Below are 19,374 nucleotides of genomic sequence, written 5' to 3'. Positions count from 1 at the left end.
CCGGCGCGGGGGGCCCCCCCGTACCCGTACAGGGCGTAGGTGTGGTACCCGTTCCCGGCGCGGGGGGCCCCCATACCCGTACACGGCGTAGGTGTGGTACCCGTTCCCGGCGCGGGGGCCCCCCCGTACCCGTACACGGCGTAGGTGTGGTACCCGTTCCCGGCGCGGGGGACCCCCCATAGCCGTACACGGCGTAGGTGTGGTACCCGTTCCCGGCGCGGGGGGCCCCCCATACCTGTACAGGGCGTAGGTGTGGTACCCGTTCCCGGCGCGGGGGGCCCCCATACCTGTACACGGCGTAGGTGTGGTACCCGTTCCCGGCGCGGGGGGTCCCCCTGTACCCGTACAGGGCATAGGTGTGGTACCCGTTCCCGGCGCGGGGGGCCCCCATACCCGTACATGGCGTAGGTGTGGTACCCGTTCCCGGCGCGGGAGGCCCCCCCGTACCCGTACAGGGCGTAGGTGTGGTACCCGTTCCCGGCGCGGGGGGCCCCCATACCTGTACACGGCGTAGGTGTGGTACCCGTTCCCGGCGCGGGGGGCCCCCCATACCTGTACACGGCGTAGGTGTGGTACCCGTTCCCGGCGCGGGGGGCCCCCATACCTGTACACGGCGTAGGTGTGGTACTCGTTCAGATAGCGGATCCGCTCCTCCAGCTTGGAGCTGCGGTGGCTCTTGTGGATGCTCATGTTGAAGAGGTCGATGTAGGCGTCCAGGGAGAACTGGTACATGGGGTCGATGCGGCCCATGTCGTTGAGCACGAAGAAGAGGATGGAGGCTCTCTGGGCGCAGGGCCTGTAGGCCTGGGGGGCAGCATGGCGCCCGTCAGCCCCGGGCGGGCCTCCCAGGGTGCGCCCACACCGTACCCACACGCCCTGCCGGGGCTCGGCACGTCTCCACCGGCAGGGGCCAGCCGCGGGCGTCTAACCGCAGTGCGGACGGACCCTCCTGCCGAGCCAGCCCCCATTCAGGGCTGGGCCTGGACCAGGCCCCCATTCCGTGGGCACGGTTGGCGTTGCCAGAGAGCCAGGCTGAAGCCCGTGGGGTGCACCCAGGCTGCCCCAGCCCCCCTCACCTCGCGGGCAGTGTCGATCTTGATCTCTGTGGTCTCGCTGGTCTCCAGCTGCTCTGTCACCTCGCTGGCCGTCACCTTGGAGGTCTGCAGGGTGTTCACCAGCTGCACGTCGTCCAGCAGCGAGCCGGTGGCTTCGTTCAGCAGCCTGCGGGGACAAGTGGTGGCCTAGGGTTGGCAGGCTCCCGCCGAGGGAGTGTCCCCCTGCCAGGGCAGCCACGCCCCCAATCCTGCCCTCTGCCCCGTAAGACACACCGCCCTTCTGTTCACCAGGGAATGCGGCACGGGGCCGAATCTCAGCAGTGGGCGAGGGGTCCCTAGATAACCAGCCACCCTGCCCCAGAGGTGGCCACATCTCAGCGCCCGGCGAGGGGTCCCTGAATAACCAGCCATCCCGCCCCAGAGGTAGTCGCATCTCGGCACCAGGTAAGGGGTCCCTGGATAACCAGCCATCCCGCCCCAGAGGTGGCCGCATCTCTAGGCCGGACGAGGGGTCCCTGGATACCAGCTGCCCCGCCCCAGAGATGGCCACATCTTGGCACCAGGCGAGGGGTCCCAGGGTAACCAGCCGCCCCGTCCCAGCCCCACCTCAGAATCTCGTCCTCCAGCTCCTTCAGCTTGCGCTTGCCGGCCGCGATGTTAAGCACGAGCGAGTCCTTCTGCTCCTCCAGCTCGGGCCGCTCCTTCCGCACGACGGTGCCCAGCAGCTGGGCCTCCAAGCCCTGCCGAGACGAGGAGCGTCAGGGCCTGCCCAGGCTGCTGCAGACTGGGCGCCCCGACCCGTCCCCCATCCCTCCGGAGCAAGCCAGCCCCCACGTGCCCCCCATCTCCAGTCCCCAGTGACCCCCCCAGCCCTGGAGGGATCAGCGCCCATGCCCCCAGGAACCGGCCCAGCCCCACCTGCTCCTTGACGGCGAAGTTGACGATGGTGGTCTGGGAGGAGGTCTCCGGGGTGTAGTGGGGGTTCGACAGCTTGGTGGTGAGGTAGAAGCGGAACTCGGGGCTGTACTCCACCTCCTTGTCCGCCAGCCGCAGCAGCAGACGCCCGCCTGCCATGCACACAGGACAGTCAGGGCCCCCACCAATGCAGCCGGGCCCTGCCTGGGGATGTGAGCAGGGGTCCCGGGCCAGCCCCCGCACCCACCAGACCCCACTCCCCTCCCAGAGCTGGGGAGAGAACCCAGGAGTCCTGGCTCCCAGCCCCCCTCTGCTCTAACCCACCAGCCCCCAGTCCCCTCCCGGAGCCGGGGAGAGAACCCAGGAGTCCTGGCTCCCAGCCCCCCTCTGCTCCAACCCACCAGCCCCCAGTCCCCTCCCGGAGCCGGGGAGAGAACCCAGGAGTCCTGGCTCCCAGCCCCCCTCTGCTCTAACCCACCAGACCCCACTCCCCTCCCAGAGCTGGGGAGAGAACCCAGGAGTCCTGGCTCCCAGCCCCCCTCTGCTCTAACCCACCAGCCCCCAGTCCCCTCCCGGAGCCGGGGAGAGAACCCAGGAGTCCTGGCTCCCAGCCCCCCTCTGCTCTAACCACCAGCCCCCAGTCCCCTCCCGGAGCCGGGGAGAGAACCCAGGAGTCCTGGCTCACCCACTCTGGTGACGGACTTGTTGAGGATGGGGGCGAGCGAGGGGTCCAACTCCTCCTGCACGTTCTGCAGCAGCACGGGCGAGCCGAACTGCACGGCACGCTCCAGCACCCGCAGGTAGTCGCCCATCTGCAGGTCGATGATCTTCAGGCCCTGCGGGGGGTGCCAATGCTGGGGTGAGCAGCCAGCCCCCCGTCCCAGACCCTCTCCCCCCCAACCCTCACCAGCTGCCAGCCCCCGGGAGCACGGGATGGAGAGAAGGAGCCGGGAAGGCAGCCGGACACAGGGGAGAGCACAGAGGATACATAGCAGGGAACCAGCTGTAAATGGGTGGGGCCTAGTAGGGGGCATGGCTCCAATCAGCTCCACCCCTTGGGGTGAGGGGACCCCAGCCCCCGGGCTCCACAGCTCACCTTGGCCGCCTCCATGTTCTTGATCCACTTGGAGGCCTGGCACTGTGGGTCGATCATCAGCGGCCACCTGGCAACAAGGACAGGGGCGGATCAATGGGGCTTGGAGCCGGCCCGCCTCCTGCCGGGATCTCAGCGCCAGCCACCACCCAGTGTTCGCCCCCTTTCCCGGCCTCACCTGCCCCACTGCCCCCCAGCGCGCCTGCGAAACGGATGCCATGCCCCACCCGAGGCGAGGGGTCCCTGTGTAACCAGCCGCCCCGCCCCAGAGGTGGCCGCATCTCAGCGCCGGGCGAGGGGTCCCTGGGTAACCAGCCACCCCACCCCAGAGGTGGCTGCATCTCAGCGCTGGGTGAGGGGTCCCTCGGTAACCAGCCGCCCCGCCCCAGAGGTGGCCGCATCTCAGCACTGGGTGAGGGGTCCCTGTGTAACCAGCCATCCCCTCCAGAGGTGGCTGCATCTCTGCGCCAGGCGAGGGGTGCTGCCGGGGGCAGTGCGTCGGGCAGGGCCAGGCTGGAGGGCTGCAGGGTGGCAGGAGGCAGGCCAGGTTGGAGGCGGGCAGGGGGCAGGCCCGCGGGATGCAGGAGGCAGGGTGGGCAGGTTGGAGGGGGGCAGGCCCACGGGATGCAGGAGGCAGGGTGGGCGGGTTGGAGGGGGGCAGGCCCGTGGGATGCAGGAGGCAGGGTGGGCGGGTTGGAGGGGGGCAGGCCCGCGGGATGCAGGAGGCGGGTCGGGTGGGAGGGGGGCAGGCCCGCGGGATGCAGGAGGCAGGGTGGGCAGGTCGGGTGGGAGGGGTGCAGGCCCGCGGGATGCAGGAGGCAGGGTGGGAGGGGGGCAGGCCCACAGGATGCAGGAGGCAGGGTGGGAGGGGGGCAGGCCCACAGGATGCAGGAGGCAGGTCGGGTGGGAGGGGGGCAGGCCCGCGGGATGCAGGAGGCAGGGTGGGCGGGTTGGAGGGGGGCAGGCCCGCGGGATGCAGGAGGCAGGGTGGGCGGGTTGGAGGGGGGCGGGCCCACGGGATGCAGGAGGCAGGATGGGCGGGTTGGAGGGGGGCAGGCCCGCGGGATGCAGGAGGCGGGCCAGGTGGGAGGGGGGCAGGCCCGCGGGATGCAGGAGGCAGGGTGGGCGGGTTGGAGGGGGGCAGGCCCGCGGGATGCAGGAGGCAGGGTGGGCGGGTTGGAGGGGGGCAGGCCCACGGGATGCAGGAGGCGGGTCGGGTGGGAGGGGGGCAGGCCCGCGGGATGCAGGAGGCAGGGTGGGCGGGTCAGGTTGGAGGGGCAGGCCCGTGGGGCGCAGGAGGCAGGCCGGGGGGTTGGAGGGGCGCAGGCCAGGCAGCCCATGCCCGCGGGGCGCTCTCCGGCCCGGCCCCCCACCGGTTGCCGCGGGTGACGATGAGCCCGTTCTCGGTGGAGAAGGCGTCGGAGGGCAGCCCCTGCAGGTTCCAGGTGCGCACGATGGTGGGGTTGCAGAGGAAGCTGTCGAAGGTGAACCGGGGCGAGCAGGGCACCTGCAGCTCCCGGATCTGCGGGCACAGAGCACATGGTCACCAGGGCTGCCCGCCCCCCGGCTGCCCCCTGGCACTGGGCTAACAAGGGCAAGTGCACGGAGCCAGTGACCCCGCCTGCCCCCTGGAGCCTCGGGCCTTGTGGGGCCGCCCGCAGGGAGAGCGCTGGGCGGGGCCAGTGGCAGCCAGGGCTCCGAGGGCCGAGCGCTCAGGGGTGCCATGCCCAGGGCCCGTGGGTGCCAGACACCTGCTTCATCCAGATGTCCGAGACGATCTCGTCACGGTAGCCGGACAGGAAGGGCCCCATGTAGGACAGGAAGGCAGCGGCCAGCAGGCAGTCGCCCACCACGTAGCCCAGGTCCTCCTCCAGCCCCTGCCGAGAGAGCCAGGCTGAGACCCCCGAGCCGCCGGGATCCCTGTCCCCACTGCCCCCATGGGATCCCCACCTCCCAGATCCCGCCCACTGGGATCCCTGCCTCCACTCCCACCCCAGGATCCTCACCTCCCAGATCCCACCTGCTGGGATCCCTGCAGCCCCCCCCACTGGGATCCCTACCTTCCAGATCCCCCCTGGTGAGATTCCTGTAAACCCTCCCCCCCACCCTGGGATCCCCGCCTCCCAGATCCCCACCCCCTGGCCTGGCTGCTCCCTGCCCGAGCCCCTACCTCCAGATCCCTCCCCCCACCCCAGCTTGGCTATGGCATCGCCGTCCCCGTCCCCAGATCCCCCCCAGCCTCCTGCGGCTCTCCCACCTGCACCGTCTCCTCCCAGCGCGCCTTCTCCCCCGCCAGCCCCGACACCAGCTTGTCGGCGCGGTCCAGCTTGATCTCCATCTCCTCGGAGCGCTTGCGCAGGTCCTCCTTCTGCGCCAGCTTCTCCTCGTACTCCTGCTTCAGCCGCTCCAGCTTCTCCGCCACCTGCGGGGGCAGAGCCGTGAGCCCCCCAGCGCTGCGCCGGGGCAGGACCGAGCCGTGGCAAGCCCCGCGTCTCCCCCCGACCGCCCCCCGGGCGGACAGACCTCACGCAGCTTCTCCTGTGCCTCGGCCTGGGACGCCTGCTTCTCGGCCAGCTGGGCCATGGCGGCGTTCATGCGGGCACGCTTGGGCTCCACCACCCGGTAAATCCGGCCGTACATCTGTGGGGGGACAGCGAACGCTGAGCCCTCTGCACAGCACTGCCCCGGGTGAGGAGAACCCCGGAGTTCTGCCCCCCTCTCTAGCCTCCAGACCCCACTCCCTTCCCTGGAGAGAGAACCCAGGAGTCCTGCCCCCCCTGCTCTAACCACCAGACCCCACTCCCCTCCCCAGAGAGAGAACCCAGGAGTCCTGCCCCCCCCTCCCCTCTCTAACCTCCAGACCCCCCCTCCCCTCCCCAGAGAGAGAACCCAGCAGTCCTGCCCCCCCTCTAACCTCCAGACCCCACTCCCCTCCCCAGAAAGAGAACCAGCAGTCCTGCCCCCCCAACTCTAACCTCCAGACCCCACTCCCCTCCCCAGAGACAGAACCCAGGAGTCCTGCCCCCCCCTCCCCACTCTAACCTCCAGACCCCACTCCCCTCCCCAGAGACAGAACCCAGCAGTCCTGCCCCCCCCTCCCCTCTCTAACCTCCAGACCCCCCTCCCCTCCCCAGAGAGAGAACCCAGCAGTCCTGCCCCCCCACTCTAACCTCCAGACCCCCCTCCCCTCCCCAGAGAGAGAACCCAGGAGTCCTGCCCCCCCCCTCCCCACTCTAACCTCCAGACCCCACTCCCCTCCCCAGAGAGAGAACCAGCAGTCCTGCCCCCCCCGTGATGTTATTGACATAATCTGGGACCGTATCGTGTATAAAGGGGGTCAAATAAGGCGTCTAAGGCGAGGTGATGGTTTGCTGGGTATGACGATGCTGTCTGTTTGCATGTGTCAGTTTTGTATTTAAAGACAGAAGTGTTGGCTCTGCACTGTCTGTATTTCAAACGTGTGCTCTGCTTCTGGGGGACGCCCCCGACAAGCTGGGGTCAGCTCTGCCCAGCCTGCTGGATGGTCCACGAAGGACCATCAGCGACACGACTGACCCACTGAGAGAAGGCAGACACGCCTGGGGACTCAGCCAGGTGTGCAGGGTCCTGCCTGTGGACCGAACGCTGGGGGTTTTGCAGGCCGCGGGCTGGACAGCTTGTCCTTGGGACAAAGAAAGAAAGACCACACGGCAAGAGAGTATAAAAAACGGCTGCAGCTCCTCCATCTTGTCTTCAATCCTGCTTCCTGCCTCTGGAGGGACTTGGCTACAAACCGGAGCTCCGAGCCAAGGCCTGAAAGCCCCATCCCAGCTGGGGATGGTCTCCAGAGCCAGGATTTGAACCTGCAGCTTCTTCCCTCCCTGCTGCAAGCCGGAACCAAGAACTTGGCCATTGCTCTATGGAACTGATTCCATGTAACCAGCTCTAGCTCTCATCTCTCTCTTTTCCTTTTACGAATAAACCTTTAGATTTTAGATTCTAAAGGGTTGGCAACGGCGTGATTTGTGGGTAAGATCCGATTTGTATATTGACCTGGGTCTGGGGCTTGGTCCTTTGGGATCGAGGGAACCTTTTTTCTTTTACTGGGGTCTTGGTTTTCATGACCATCTGTCCCCATAACGAGTGGCACTGGTGGAGATACTGGGAAATTGGAGTGTCTAAGGGAATTGCTTGTGTGACTTGTGGTTAAGCCAGTGGGGTGAAACCAAAGTCTTCTCTGTTTGGCTGGTTTGGTTTGCCTTGGTGTGCACAGAGACCCCAGCCTTGGGCTGTAACTGCCCTGCTGTCAGCAATTTGTCCTGAGCTGGTACTCTCAGTTGGGTCCCGCCAGAACCAGCATCGTTACACCCCTCCCAGCTCTAACCACCAGCCCTCACTCCCCTCCCAGAGCTGAGAACCAGGAGTCCTGGCTCCCAGCCCCCCCTGCTCTAACCACCACCCCCCACTCCCCTCCCAGAGCTGGGATAGAACCTGACATTTGTTTCTCTTTCTCCTTCTTGTCTTCACAGTTTTCACTCACACCCATCGTCCTGCCAACCCCTTGCCAGCCTGGCACTCCTCTCCCCCAACCAAGAAGGCCAATGGCATTTAGGGATGTAGGGGCATTGCCAGCAGATCAAGTGACGTGATCGTTCCCCTCTATTTGACATTGGTGAGGCCTCATCTGGAGTACTGTGTCCAGTTTTGGGCCCCACACTACAAGAAGGATGTGGATAAATTGGAAAGAGTCCAGCGAAGGGCAACAAAAATGATTAGGGGTCTGGAACACATGACTTATGAGGAGAGGCTGAGGGAGCTGGGATTGTTTAGTCTGCGGAAGAGAAGAATGAGGGGGGATTTGATAGCTGCTTTCAACGACCTGAAACGGGGTTCCACAGAGGATGGCTCTAGACTGTTATCAATGGTAGCAGATGACAGAACGAGGAGTAATGGTCTCAAGTTGCAGTGGGGGAGGTTTAGGTTGGATATTAGGAAACACTATTTCACGAGGAGGGTGGTGAAACACTGGAATGCGTTACCTAGAGAGGTGGTAGAATCTCCTTCCTTAAAAATATCTAAGGCCTGGCTTGACAAAGCCCTGGCTGGGATGATTTAGTTGGGGTTGGTCCTGCTTTGAGCAGGGGGTTGGACTAGACACCTCCTGAGGTCCCTTCCAACCCTGATCTTCTAGGATTCTATGATTCTATGGCACCACCCACCGGTCTGCCCTCAGCCTGGCACTCCTCTCCCCAAGCATGGCACCACCCACCGGCCTGCCCTCAGCCTGGCACTCCTCTCCCTGAGCATGGCACCACCCACCGGCCTGCCCTCAGCCTCGCACTCCTCTCCTGCCACCTCCCCAGCTCCCTCCCCCTGCCCATGGCTGGTGCTTGCCCACCCAGCCCCCTCCCTTCCACGGCTCCCTACCCCTGCCCGTGACTGGTACCTGGCCCTCCCTTCCCCAGATCATAGACTCATCGAAGATCAGGGTTGGAAGGGACCTCAGGAGGTATCTAGTCCAACCCCCTGCTCAAAGCAGGACCAACCCCAACTAAATCATCCCAGCCAGGGCTTTGTCAAGCCAGGCCTTAAAAGCCTCTAAGGATGGAGATTCCACCACCTCCCTAGGTAACGCATTCCAGTGCTTCCCCATCCTCCTCGTGAAATAGTGTTTCCGAATATCCAACCTAGACCTCCCCCACTGCAACTTCAGACCATTGCTCCTTGTTCTGTCATCTGCCACCACTGAGACCAGCCGAGCTCCCTCCTCTTTGGGACCCCCCTTCAGGCAGTTGAAGGCTGCGATCAAATCCCCCCTCCCTCTTCTCTTCCGCAAACTAAACAAGCCCAGTTCCCTCAGCCTCTCCTCGTAAGTCATGCGCCCCAACCCCTGATCATTTTCGTTGCCCTCCGCTGGACTCTCTCCAATTTGCCACATCCCTTCTGTAGTGGGGGGACCAAAACTGGACGCAATACTCCAGGTGTAGCCTCATCAGTGCTGAATAGAGGGGAATAATCACTTCCCTTGATCTGCTGGCCATGCTCCTACTAATACAGCCCAATATGCCATTGGCCTTCTTGGCAACAAGGGCACACTGCTGACTCGTATCCAGCTTCTCCTCCACTGTAATCCCCAGGTCCTTTTGTGCAGAACTGCTGCAGAGGTATTCTGTCCCTAGTCTGTAGCGGTGCATGGGATTCTTCCATCCTAAGTGCAGGACTCTGCACTTGTCCTTGTTGAACCTCATCACATTTCTTTTGGCCCAATCCTCCAATTTTCTCGGTCACTCTGTATCCTATCCCTACCCTCCAGCGTATCTACCTCTCCCCGCAGCTTAATATCATCTGTGAACTTACTGAGGGTGCAATCCACACCATCCTCCAGATCATTAATGAAGATAAGCACTGCTACAGACTAGGGACTGAGTGGTCTCAAGTTGCAGTGGGGGAGGTTTAGGTTGGATATTAGGAAACACTATTTCACTAGGAGGGTGGGGAAGCACTGGAATGGGTTTCCCAGGGAGGTGGTGGAATCTCCTTCCTTAGAAGTTTTTAAGGGCTGGCTTGACAAAGCCCTGGCTGGGATGATTTAGTTGGTGTTGGTCCTGCTTTGAGCAGGGGGTTGGACTAGACACCTCCTGAGGTCCCTTCCAACCCTGATCTTCTAGGATTCTATGATATAGAACAAAACTGACCCCAGGACTGACCCTTGCGGCTCTCCGCTTGATACCGGCTGCCAACGAGACATGGAGCCATTGATCACTCCCCGCTGAGCCCGACGATCTTGCCAGCTTTCTACCCACCGTACAGTCCATTCATCCAGCCCAGACTTCTTTAACTTGCTGGCAAGAATACTGAGATCCCTCCCCAGGCCTGGCCCGGCCCCTCCCCTGACCGGCCCCCTCCCCCTGCCCCTGGCTGGCCCCTCCCCTCCACAGCTCTCTCCCCCTCCCCCTGGCCGGCGCCCGGCCCCTCCCCTCCTCTCCCCTCCCCAGCTTCCTCCCCATGCCCGTGGCTGGTACCCGGCTCCTCCCCTCCCCAGATTCCTCCCCTGCCCATGGCTGGTACCCGGCTCCTCCCCTCCCCTCCCCGGATCCCTCCCCCTGCCCGTGGCTTGTACCCAGCTTCTCCCCTCCCCTCCATGGCTCCCTCCCCCTGCCCGTGGCTGGCGCTCGCCCCCTCACCTCCATGGCTCGCACCCACATGCAGAGGGATTTGGCAGCGAGCGAGACGCGCCCGATGATGTCGGGCTGGAAGTCAGGCTGGGAGCAGTACCCGCTGATCTTCTTCAGCACCTTGTCCGAGATGTTGTCCTTGTCAAAGTTGATCAGCTGTTTGATGAAGGTGGCCTCGCCTGGGGGGGCACCAGGATCAGGAGGGCGAGGCCCAGGGACTGGCACACCCTGGGCCCGGCCTGCCTGGCACTGACCTGCGAGGGCCAGCCCCTCTGGGTGCCAGGGCAGGGGCCTGCCTGCTCCTTCGGGCTGCTGCTGGGATGCCATTGCAGACAGAGAAGCAGGGGAGGGTGCCCACGGTGCCCACCCTATCCACGGCCTACCTTGCCCACTGCCCACCTCCTCGGCCCCGCAGCACCCCCTTTGCTGCCTCCTCCGCCCCCAGCCACTGCCCACCTCCTCACCAGCCCCTGCCTCCGCCCCCAGCCAGCGCCCGGCTGGCAGCTCCCATTGCACCACTTCCTCCGCGCCACCCACTGCCCTCTTGCTCACAGCCTCCACCCCTTAGTTCTGCCCCCTCCCCCGCAAACTCCTGTCTGCCCCGGCCCCTCCCCACTCCTCACCCAGCTGCCTCTTGGCTTCGGCCCAGGTTGGCTCGTTGCCGCGCAGGATCATGACGGCCTGCATCACCGTCTCCACCAGCGTGGGCGGGCGCCCATAGGACTTGATCTCTGTCATGTCCTTCTTGTTGAGCGACTCCAGAGCCTGGGGGGAGGGAGGCAGGTGGGGGAGGCGCCCGAGGGGAAGGGGCCCCCCGCCAGGGGCTCTGGGGCACCACCCGCAGGACATGCCACGGAGCCAGAGCAGTGGGGTCCCAGCCCCTCTGCCCGTTACCTTCATGGCCTCCTCCAGTGCAGGCAGCGCCTCCTCCAGGTCCTTCTGGGCGTTGTCAGCCAGCGTCTTGCACTTGATCTCCTCCACTGCGATCTTCTCGCTGTTCGCGCCCACCATCTGGGGAGAGGGGCCAGGCAGGGCAGCCGTGGGGTGGGGGCTTTGCCGATTTTCCCCTCCTGCCCCGCGCCCTCACCCTGCATCCGGATCCGGCCCTGGGCACCACGCGCCCGTCAGTCTGAGTCCGGATCTGGGTCCCACCCCCTCCCGTCCGTCAGGATCCAGGCCCCCCACGCCCCTCAGCCCACGCCTGGATCCGAGCCCAGCCCCCCCTCACCTTCTGCTGCTCGTCGGCCTCTCTCTTCTGCTGCACGATGATGACCAGGTACTCCTCGCACTGCTTCTGGAACTCCGCCACCTTCTTCTTGGCGTCCTCCAGCTCCAGCGACATGACCTCCACCTTGTGGCGCGTCTCGTCGATCTTGGAGAGCCCGCTGCGCAGCTTGTTGGCCTGGTCCGAGAGCTCCTTGCGTTTCTCCGTCAGGAGCCTGCGGGGAGACGGCCCCGAGGCCCTCCCGCCTGAGCCACCCCTGCAGCACCGGGCGGGGCTCTCTGACGGACTACAGACCCCACGATGCACCTGGGACTCCTCTGATGCATCCCCTCCTCCCTCCAAGAGGGGACAAAGCAATGCCTCATGGGAGATGTGGTCTGGCCGGGGTGCCTGGCCTAGAGAGGAGGATGGGAGCACGGGGCTCCCGAACTACAACTCCCATGAGCCACCGCAGTGCCCAGAGAGGAAATATTTCAATCTGGGGCTGAAATGACATCTGCCATGGGAAACCCGCCCTGCCTTTTCCCACCAGTTCTGGGCCCCAGCATGGAGGAACCCCTCCATGTCTGGCCAAATCCCCTCGGCTCCTCCTGGGAGACCCCTCCACATCCGGCCAGATCCCCTCGGCTCCCGCCGCCCCGCCCCCAGAGAGACCCCTCCACGTCTGGGCAGATCTCCTCGGCTCCTCCCATCCTGCCTCCCGGGGAGACCCCTCTGCGTCCAGCCAGATCCCCTCGGCTCCCAGGGTAGGATTGGCCCCTCGGTCCCCAGCCCGTCTGCCGGTGGCCGGACCGCAGGACCGTGCGGCAGGGACTCACTTCTTGTAGCCCGAGACCAGCTCCAGGTAGTTGGTGGGGGTGACATAATTATGGCGTCTGAGCTCCAGGAGCATCTTCTGCGAGTAGGAGGCCACGGACCAGTGCATGGTCACAAAGATCCTGGCCACTTTCTTGTGGATCTGGGGGAGCAAACGGGGCCGGGTCAGCAGTGGGGAGGGGGTGCCCAGATGGGGACAGGTCGGCGGAGGGGGTGCCAACAGGAGCCCTGCTCCCCCACTTGAGGGGAGAAGATGGGATGGGACCAGCTTTGCAGTAACCAATGTGTCTGCACGGGGCACAGAGATGCTGCCACCTCTGGGGAGAGGCATGGGTGGCTCCGGGGTGCGGCGCAAACAGGCAGCCAGCTCCGGGGAGGGGCGGCGGCCGCCTGGCTCCACGGAGGGGCGTGGATGGGCGGCCAGCTCTGGGGAGGGGCGTGGCCAGTTCCGGGGAGGGGTGCAGGCAGGCAGCCGGCTCTGGGGAGTGGCACAGGCAGTTCTGGGGAGGTGCACGGCCAGCACCTGGGACGGGTGCGTCCAGCCATCTGGCTCCAGCGAGGGTGGCTGGCTGACTCTGCGGAGGGGTGTGGCCGGTGATGGTGGCTCTGGAGAGGGGCAAGGCAGCTGGCTCTGGGGAGGGGTGCAGTGGCCGGCTGGCTCCGGGGAGGGGCACGGCAACCGGCGCATAGCCAGAGAATCCTGGATCTGGTTCCAAGCCCAGGGGAGTTTGGGAAGCAGAATGGGAACCCCGGGGCTGGGATGCGGCTGGGGCCCTGACTCCACGCCAGGCCGACAGCTCAGGGGGTCTCCCCCAGGTAGTGCCCAGCACTGACTCTGAGCACCGGCTCCCCCAGCACGGTCCCCGACAGATCTCCCGCCCCGGCCTGCCCCCCAGCACACCCAGCGTGCAGCCAGGCAGCTCTGGCTGGGCCGACAGGGGCCGGGGGGCCAGGCTGCGGCTCTCACCTCCGGCAGGCCCCCCAGGTCCACGCCCTCGAGGTACTTCTCTGCTACCTCCAGCAGCGCCTGGCGCGGCCACTCCGAGAACCAGTCGATGGTGGTGCAGTTCACCAGCGCCGGGTACTGACGTATCCAGTTCCTGAGGGGACGGGGAGCGGGGGTGCCGAGCTAAGCACGTCCCTCACCTCTTCCCCCTCCCATCGGGCCCCCCATCCCTGCCCCCTCCCATCGGGCCCCCCATCTCTTCCCTGCTCCCATCCGGTCCCCCATCTCTGCCCCGCTCCCACCCCACCCCTTATCTCTGCCCCACTCCCTCTTCCATCTCTACCTTGCTCCCACCCCACCGTCACCCCAGCCCCCTTCTCTCTCCCCAGCTCCTGCCCTCAAACAGTTGTGGGCTCCTGGCTGTGCTCCCTGCTCGCGTCCTTTCAGTCCTGGCTGCCGGCGACTCCAGAGCTGCCCACCAGGGGGCGCTGTGGCTCCCGGCCCCTCACCTGAAGGGGTCCCCGATGGGGCTAAGGCACAGCACCACGTGCAGGTTGTTCCGCACCCTCTCGATCAGGTAGCCAAAGAGGCTGTCGGCCGTCTCGGGGATGCCCTCGGCTCGGGCCGCGTCCAGGATCACGGACTGGATCTGAGACACAAGGGAAGTGTCTCCAGCTGGGCACAGAGTCCTAGGCCCTGCCCCCTACAATGGGCCCGGGCCCACCCACCCCCTCCAGCCACCGTGATCAGCACCCACGTGCCGGCCACGCAGCTCCGCTCTGCCTGGGGTGGATTGGGACAGGTCCTCTGGGGAAAAAGGGGCGAAGCCCAGGGCTGGGCTAGCAGGGGGCTGCGGGTTGGAAGTGAGGGGCACCCGCAGAGCGGTCCTTCAGGACAGCTGTCACAGGGAGACCCCTGCTGCTCCCCTCGGCCCTGCCAGCCCCTTGCCCGTGGTGCCCCCCAGCCCGGAGCTGGCGCGCGCATGCACCTCCTCGAACTCGTCAGCCTTGTAGAGGTTGGGCACCTCCCCGGAGCTCAGGATGTTGTTGATGTCCTCCAGGAAGGAGTCGTCCATGATCTGCGTGTCCACGAAGAGGAAGGTGGTGGGTTTCAGGTCCACCCCCGCCTGCCGGTACAGCTTCTTGATGTCTGGGGGGAGAGGCCAGGAGAGCGTCAGCTCCCGGGGGGCTGGCCACGTGGGGGGCTGAGTGAAGGGGGCACTCACCATCTCTGAACTCCTGCTTGCGGTAGTGCTTGGTCACCTCGATTTGGAAGATCTGGTCCTCGCAGATGAAGGAGGCCAGGCGTGCCAGGCTCTGGCGCCCACTGCCCCCTATGCCCACCAGCAGCATGTTCCCGCGCGGCTGGCCGATCACCCGCACGATCCGGGTAACTGCGGGGGGAGCCACTGGTCAGAAGGGGGCACCCCGGGGCCGGAGTGGGCAGCCGACTGGCCACCCCAGTAGTCCCATGGAGACCAAAAGGCTTGCATTGCATGCTGGGATTTTTCCTCCACCAAAAATGGAGGCTGCCGTCAGCTCCCTCAATGGCACCCAAGGGGGGATAAAGATTTAACTCAGAGAGATCTCAAAGATCAAGGGGCCAGGACTCCTGGGTCCCATCCGCCGTTCCACCACTGCCCTGAGCAGCGTGCCTCCGTTTCCCCAGTTTGGGAAGTGGGAAAGATGCAACTCCCCCCAGGGAGGGGAAGCGTTGGCGGCCTGCTTGATATTGTGGGGCTCAGGGTCGGTTCTGATCTGGAGTCAGGTGCCAGAGCTGGGCTGGCAGGGGCTGCAAGTCGGGAGTGAGGGGCACTGGCAGGGCTTGGGGGGGGAGCCATGGAGGCGCCTGGCAGGGGCACGGTGTGGGAGGTGCTGCCCGCCCTGGCCCGCGTCACTCACTGTGTTCGATGGCGTCTCTGAAGAGCACGAGATGCATCTGCACCACGCCGGGCGTCTGGTTGTACTCATCCAGCACCCGCTCCATCTCCAGCTTCAGGGCCGACAGGTCCACCAAGTCCTCGTAGACCCGCGGCTCCCGCATGAAGTCCCCTGGCCAGCGGGCAAGAGGAAGGCTCGGTATCCCCTGGGTCACTGGCCAGCCTAGCCCGTGGGAGTCCTGGCTGCCAGGCCTGAGTCCCACTCTAACGACTACACCCACTGCCCTCCCCAAGCCAGGGAGAGAACCCAGGAGTCCTGGCACCCAGGCCACCTGCTCTAACCACTAGCCCCCACTCCCCACCCAGGAGCGGGGGCTCGGCAGTGACAGTCAGAGCATGTGGTGCCTGGCCCCTGCCCGTCAGGCCCAGCACCCCGTGGCACTCACCGAAGATGGGTTGGGACTTGCTGGGACAGATGTTGTGGAAGGTCAGGTCAAAGAAGGAGCCCAGCTTCTCGCTCAGGATGGCAATGAAGGCGTCCTTGTCGGCCAAGTCCACCAGGCGGTCGGAGAAGACCCTGCCGAGGGAGGCGGCTGGACTCACACGTCGGGGGTCACCCCCCACCCCCAGGAGCAGGGAGGGGTCAGGCTCCACATGGGAGGAAAGGGGGGGTGCGTCGTGTCTTGAGTGGACAGGGGCTGGAGGTGGGGCGCAGCGTGGCCGGCCATGGGGGGAGGGAAGACGCCCATGGCACCGGGCGGGCAGTGCCCAGGGGGCTGGAGGTAGGGTGCAGCGTGGCCGGCCATGGGGGGAGGGAAGACGCCCGTGGCACCGGGCGGGCAGTGCCCAGGGGGTGGAGGTCAGGAGCAGCGTGGCCGGCCATGGGGGGAGAGAAGACGCCCATGGCACCACGCGGGCAGTGCCCAGGGGGCTGGAGGTAGGGTGCAGCGTGGCCGGCCGTGGGGGGAGGGAAGACGGCCGTGGCAACGGGCGGGCAGTGCCCAGGGGGTGGAGGTCAGAAGCAGTGTGGCCGGCCGTGGGGGGATGGAAGACGCCCATGGCACCACGCGGGCAGTGCCCAGGGGGCTGGAGGTAGGGTGCAGCGTGGCCGGCCGTGGGGGGAGGGAAGACGGCCGTGGCAACGGGCGGGCAGTGCCCAGGGGGTGGAGGTCAGAAGCAGTGTGGCCAGCCGTGGGGGGATGGAAGACGCCCATGGCACCACGCGGGCAGTGCCCAGGGGGCTGGAGGTAGGGTGCAGCGTGGCCGGCCGTGGGGGGAGGGAAGACGGCCGTGGCACCAGGCTGGCAGTGCCCAGGGGGCTGGAGGTAGGGTGCAGCGTGGCCGGCCATGGGGGGAGGGAAGACGCCCGTGGCACCGGGCGGGCAGTGCCCAGGGGGTGGAGGTCAGGAGCAGCGTGGCCGGCCGTGGGGGGAGGGAAGACGGCCGTGGCACCGGGCGGGCAGTGCCCAGGGAGCTGGAGGTGGGGCGCAGTGTGGCCGGCCATGGGGGGAGGGAAGACGCCCATGGCACAGGGCGGGCAGTGCCCAGGGGGCTGGACGTGGGGCGCAGCGTGGCCGGCCGTAGGGGGAGGGAAGACGCCCATGGCACAGGGCGGGCAGTGCCCAGGGGGTGGAGGTCAGGAGCAGCGTGGCCGGCCGTGGGGGGAGGGAAGACGGCCGTGGCACTGGGCGGGCAGTGCCCAGGGAGCTGGAGGTGGGGCGCAGTGTGGCCGGCCATGGGGGGAGGGAAGACGCCCATGGCACAGGGCGGGCAGTGCCCAGGGGGCTGGAGGTGGGGCGCAGCGTGGCCGGCCATGGGGGGAGGGAAGACGCCCATGGCACAGGGCGGGCAGTGCCCAGGGGGTGGAGGTCAGGAGCAGCGTGGCCAGCCGTGGGGGGAGGGAAGACGCCCATGGCACAGGGCGGGCAGTGCCCAGGGGGCTGGAGGTTGGGCGCAGCGTGGCCGGCCGTGGGGGGAGGGAAGACGGCCGTGGCACAGGGCGGGCAGTGCCCAGGGGGCTGGAGGTAGGGTGCAGCGTGGCCGGCCATGGGGGGAGGGAAGACGCCCGTGGCACCGGGCGGGCAGTGCCCAGGGGGCTGGAGGTAGGGTGCAGTGTGGCCGGCCATGGGGGGAGGGAAGACACCCGTGGCACCACGCGGGCAGTGCCCAGGGGGCTGGAGGTAGGGTGCAGCGTGGCCGGCCATGGGGGGAGGGAAGACGCCCGTGGCACCACGCGGGCAGTGCCCAGGGGGCTGGAGGTAGGGTGCAGCGTGGCCGGCCATGGGGGGAGGGAAGACGCCCGTGGCACCGGGCGGGCAGTGCCCAGGGGGTGGAGGTCAGGAGCAGCGTGGCCGGCCGTGGGGGGAGGGAAGACGGCCGTGGCACCAGGCTGGCAGTGCCCAGGGGGCTGGAGGTAGGGAGCAGCGTGGCCGGCCATGGGGGGAGGGAAGACGCCCGTGGCACTGGGCGGGCAGTGCCCAGGGGGTGGAGGTCAGGAGCAGCGTGGCCGGCCGTGGGGGGAGGGAAGACGCCCGTGGCACCGGGCGGGCAGTGCCCAGGGAGCTGGAGGTGGGGCGCAGTGTGGCCGGCCATGGGGGGAGGGAAGACGCCCATGGCACAGGGCGGGCAGTGCCCAGGGGGCTGGAGGTGGGGCGCAGTGTGGCCGGCCATGGGGGGAGGGAAGACGCCCATGGCACCGGGCGGGCAGTGCCCAGGGAGCTGGAGGTGGGGCGCAGTGTGGCCGGCCATGGGGGGAGGGAAGATGCCCGTGGCACCGGGCGGGCAGTGCCCAGGGGGTGGAGGTCAGGAGCAGCGTGGCCGGCCGTGGGGGGAGGGAAGACGGCCGTGGCACCGGGCGGGCAGTGCCCAGGGAGCTGGAGGTGGGGCGCAGTGTGGCCGGCCACGGGGGGAGGGAAGACGCCCATGGCACAGGGCGGGCAGTGCCCAGGGGGCTGGAGGTGGGGCGCAGCGTGGCCGGCCGTGGGGGGAGGGAAGACGGCCGTGGCACCGGGCGGGCAGTGCCCAGGGGGCTGGAGGTGGGGCGCAGCGTGGCCGGCCGTGGGGGGAGGGAAGACAGCCGTGGCACCGGGCGGGCAGCGCCCAGGGGGCTGCGCTTGCCCTGCAGCTGTACCTGAAGCACTCGTGAATCCACAGGCGGGTGAGGCTGGGCTTGGTATCGTGGAAGTCCTTGTGCGCCCGCAGCATGCCCTGGAACACCTGTGCGAGGGGCAGAGCCTGAGCCCAGGGCTGCAGGACCCCCCCACAGGACAGTGACTGACGGGGGGCGGGGCTTGAGTGTCTTGGTGAGAAACTGACGACCCCTCCCCCAGCTGCTCGCCTGGGCCAAGGGGTCCCAAACGGAAACAGGCCCCTCGAGGAGACAGGCCCCGTGCCCCATTCCCCACCCCCCTGAGCCAGCCAGTCCTGCAAACCCCCGGCCCGGATCCCATCCCTCGATACATGGCTGCGTGCGGCTGCTACTGTGACTGGCAGGGAAGGAGACCCAATGTGCAGGGCACTGGGCACCAACACCAAGCCTCTGCTGGATTCCTCCCTGCGCCAGCCCCGCTCATGCCAGGGACCTTCTGCGCCCCCAGCCCCCGCGTGTGGGCACAGCAGATACTGCGTACGGGGCCCCACGGCTCCACGCTGGGCTCGACTCTGACCCAGGGGTGGGCGGGGCACCAGCAGGGTACCTTGGAGATGTCGCGCAGGTTGAAGAGGTAGTGGATCTTGGCGGGCGTGGGCAGGAATTTCTGCACCACGCCATGGTACAGCTCGACCGTGGCCTCAGTGGCGATGTTCCCGAGCGGCTTCACTGCCTCCTCGAAGTTCTGCAGCTTCTGGTTGAGCATGGTGCCGAAGATGCGCCGGATCTGCGGCTCCTGCGGGGAGGCCGGAGCAGCGCCTAACGCCAGCCGCTCTCCCCTCGCGGGCCCACCCCGCCTACCTGCGGGCACCCCCGGTCCCGGTGCAGGAGGGAGGGGACACAGCCTCCATGGCCCCTCCGCTGCTGACTGGGCTGTGGGCATCCCGGGGGCGAAGGGCGCTCTAGAATCCGGCGTGCCGCGGCAGCAGGCACCAGGGGGTCCCGAGTCCCAGCAGTTACGCACAGCTGCTCTCCACGGGCCGGGCAGATCACGCAGCCACACAGCCGGGTTTAACCTGTGGCACGAGCCCCCGTGTGCCGTCTGGAACGTGGCCGACGGCGCCCGGGACACCTCGCGGAGGGATCGACCCCAGGGGGAGGGGCCGGCTGGCGTGGCCGGCTCTGATTCTGCCAGGCCCAGCC

General features: G+C 67.0%; 1 protein-coding gene across 6 annotated transcripts in view; it reads right to left on the bottom strand.

Moving 5' to 3' along the window:
• DNAH2 (dynein axonemal heavy chain 2) overlaps positions 1–19,374 on the bottom strand; it is a 110,261-nt gene that overhangs the window by 17,726 nt on the left and 73,161 nt on the right. For all 6 annotated transcript variants that reach the window (XR_012666219.1, XM_075123782.1, XM_075123783.1 and 3 more), the window contains 23 exons: positions 18,779–18,967; positions 18,214–18,299; positions 15,530–15,660; positions 15,106–15,255; positions 14,430–14,597; positions 14,193–14,353; positions 13,714–13,853; positions 13,226–13,358; positions 12,261–12,400; positions 11,446–11,656; positions 11,112–11,228; positions 10,841–10,982; positions 10,227–10,396; positions 5,587–5,703; positions 5,321–5,485; positions 4,815–4,940; positions 4,437–4,585; positions 3,067–3,133; positions 2,656–2,806; positions 1,974–2,122; positions 1,662–1,795; positions 1,077–1,221; positions 605–804 (listed from right to left, as the gene is read on the bottom strand). Coding sequence is in view for 5 of the 6 variants with exons in the window: in XM_075123782.1 (XP_074979883.1) it covers positions 605–804; positions 1,077–1,221; positions 1,662–1,795; positions 1,974–2,122; positions 2,656–2,806; positions 3,067–3,133; positions 4,437–4,585; positions 4,815–4,940; positions 5,321–5,485; positions 5,587–5,703; positions 10,227–10,396; positions 10,841–10,982; positions 11,112–11,228; positions 11,446–11,656; positions 12,261–12,400; positions 13,226–13,358; positions 13,714–13,853; positions 14,193–14,353; positions 14,430–14,597; positions 15,106–15,255; positions 15,530–15,660; positions 18,214–18,299; positions 18,779–18,967 (3,341 nt within the window). In the remaining variant the exon portion in view is untranslated. The remainder of the gene's footprint in view (positions 1–604; positions 805–1,076; positions 1,222–1,661; positions 1,796–1,973; positions 2,123–2,655; positions 2,807–3,066; positions 3,134–4,436; positions 4,586–4,814; positions 4,941–5,320; positions 5,486–5,586; positions 5,704–10,226; positions 10,397–10,840; positions 10,983–11,111; positions 11,229–11,445; positions 11,657–12,260; positions 12,401–13,225; positions 13,359–13,713; positions 13,854–14,192; positions 14,354–14,429; positions 14,598–15,105; positions 15,256–15,529; positions 15,661–18,213; positions 18,300–18,778; positions 18,968–19,374) is intronic.

This window comes from Caretta caretta, chromosome 28 (genome assembly GCF_965140235.1).
Source record: "Caretta caretta isolate rCarCar2 chromosome 28, rCarCar1.hap1, whole genome shotgun sequence".
In the NCBI taxonomy this organism is placed as follows: domain Eukaryota; kingdom Metazoa; phylum Chordata; order Testudines; family Cheloniidae; genus Caretta; species Caretta caretta.
The sequence above is the reverse complement of the archived record's forward strand: the minus strand, read 5'-3'. Positions and strand labels throughout refer to the sequence as shown.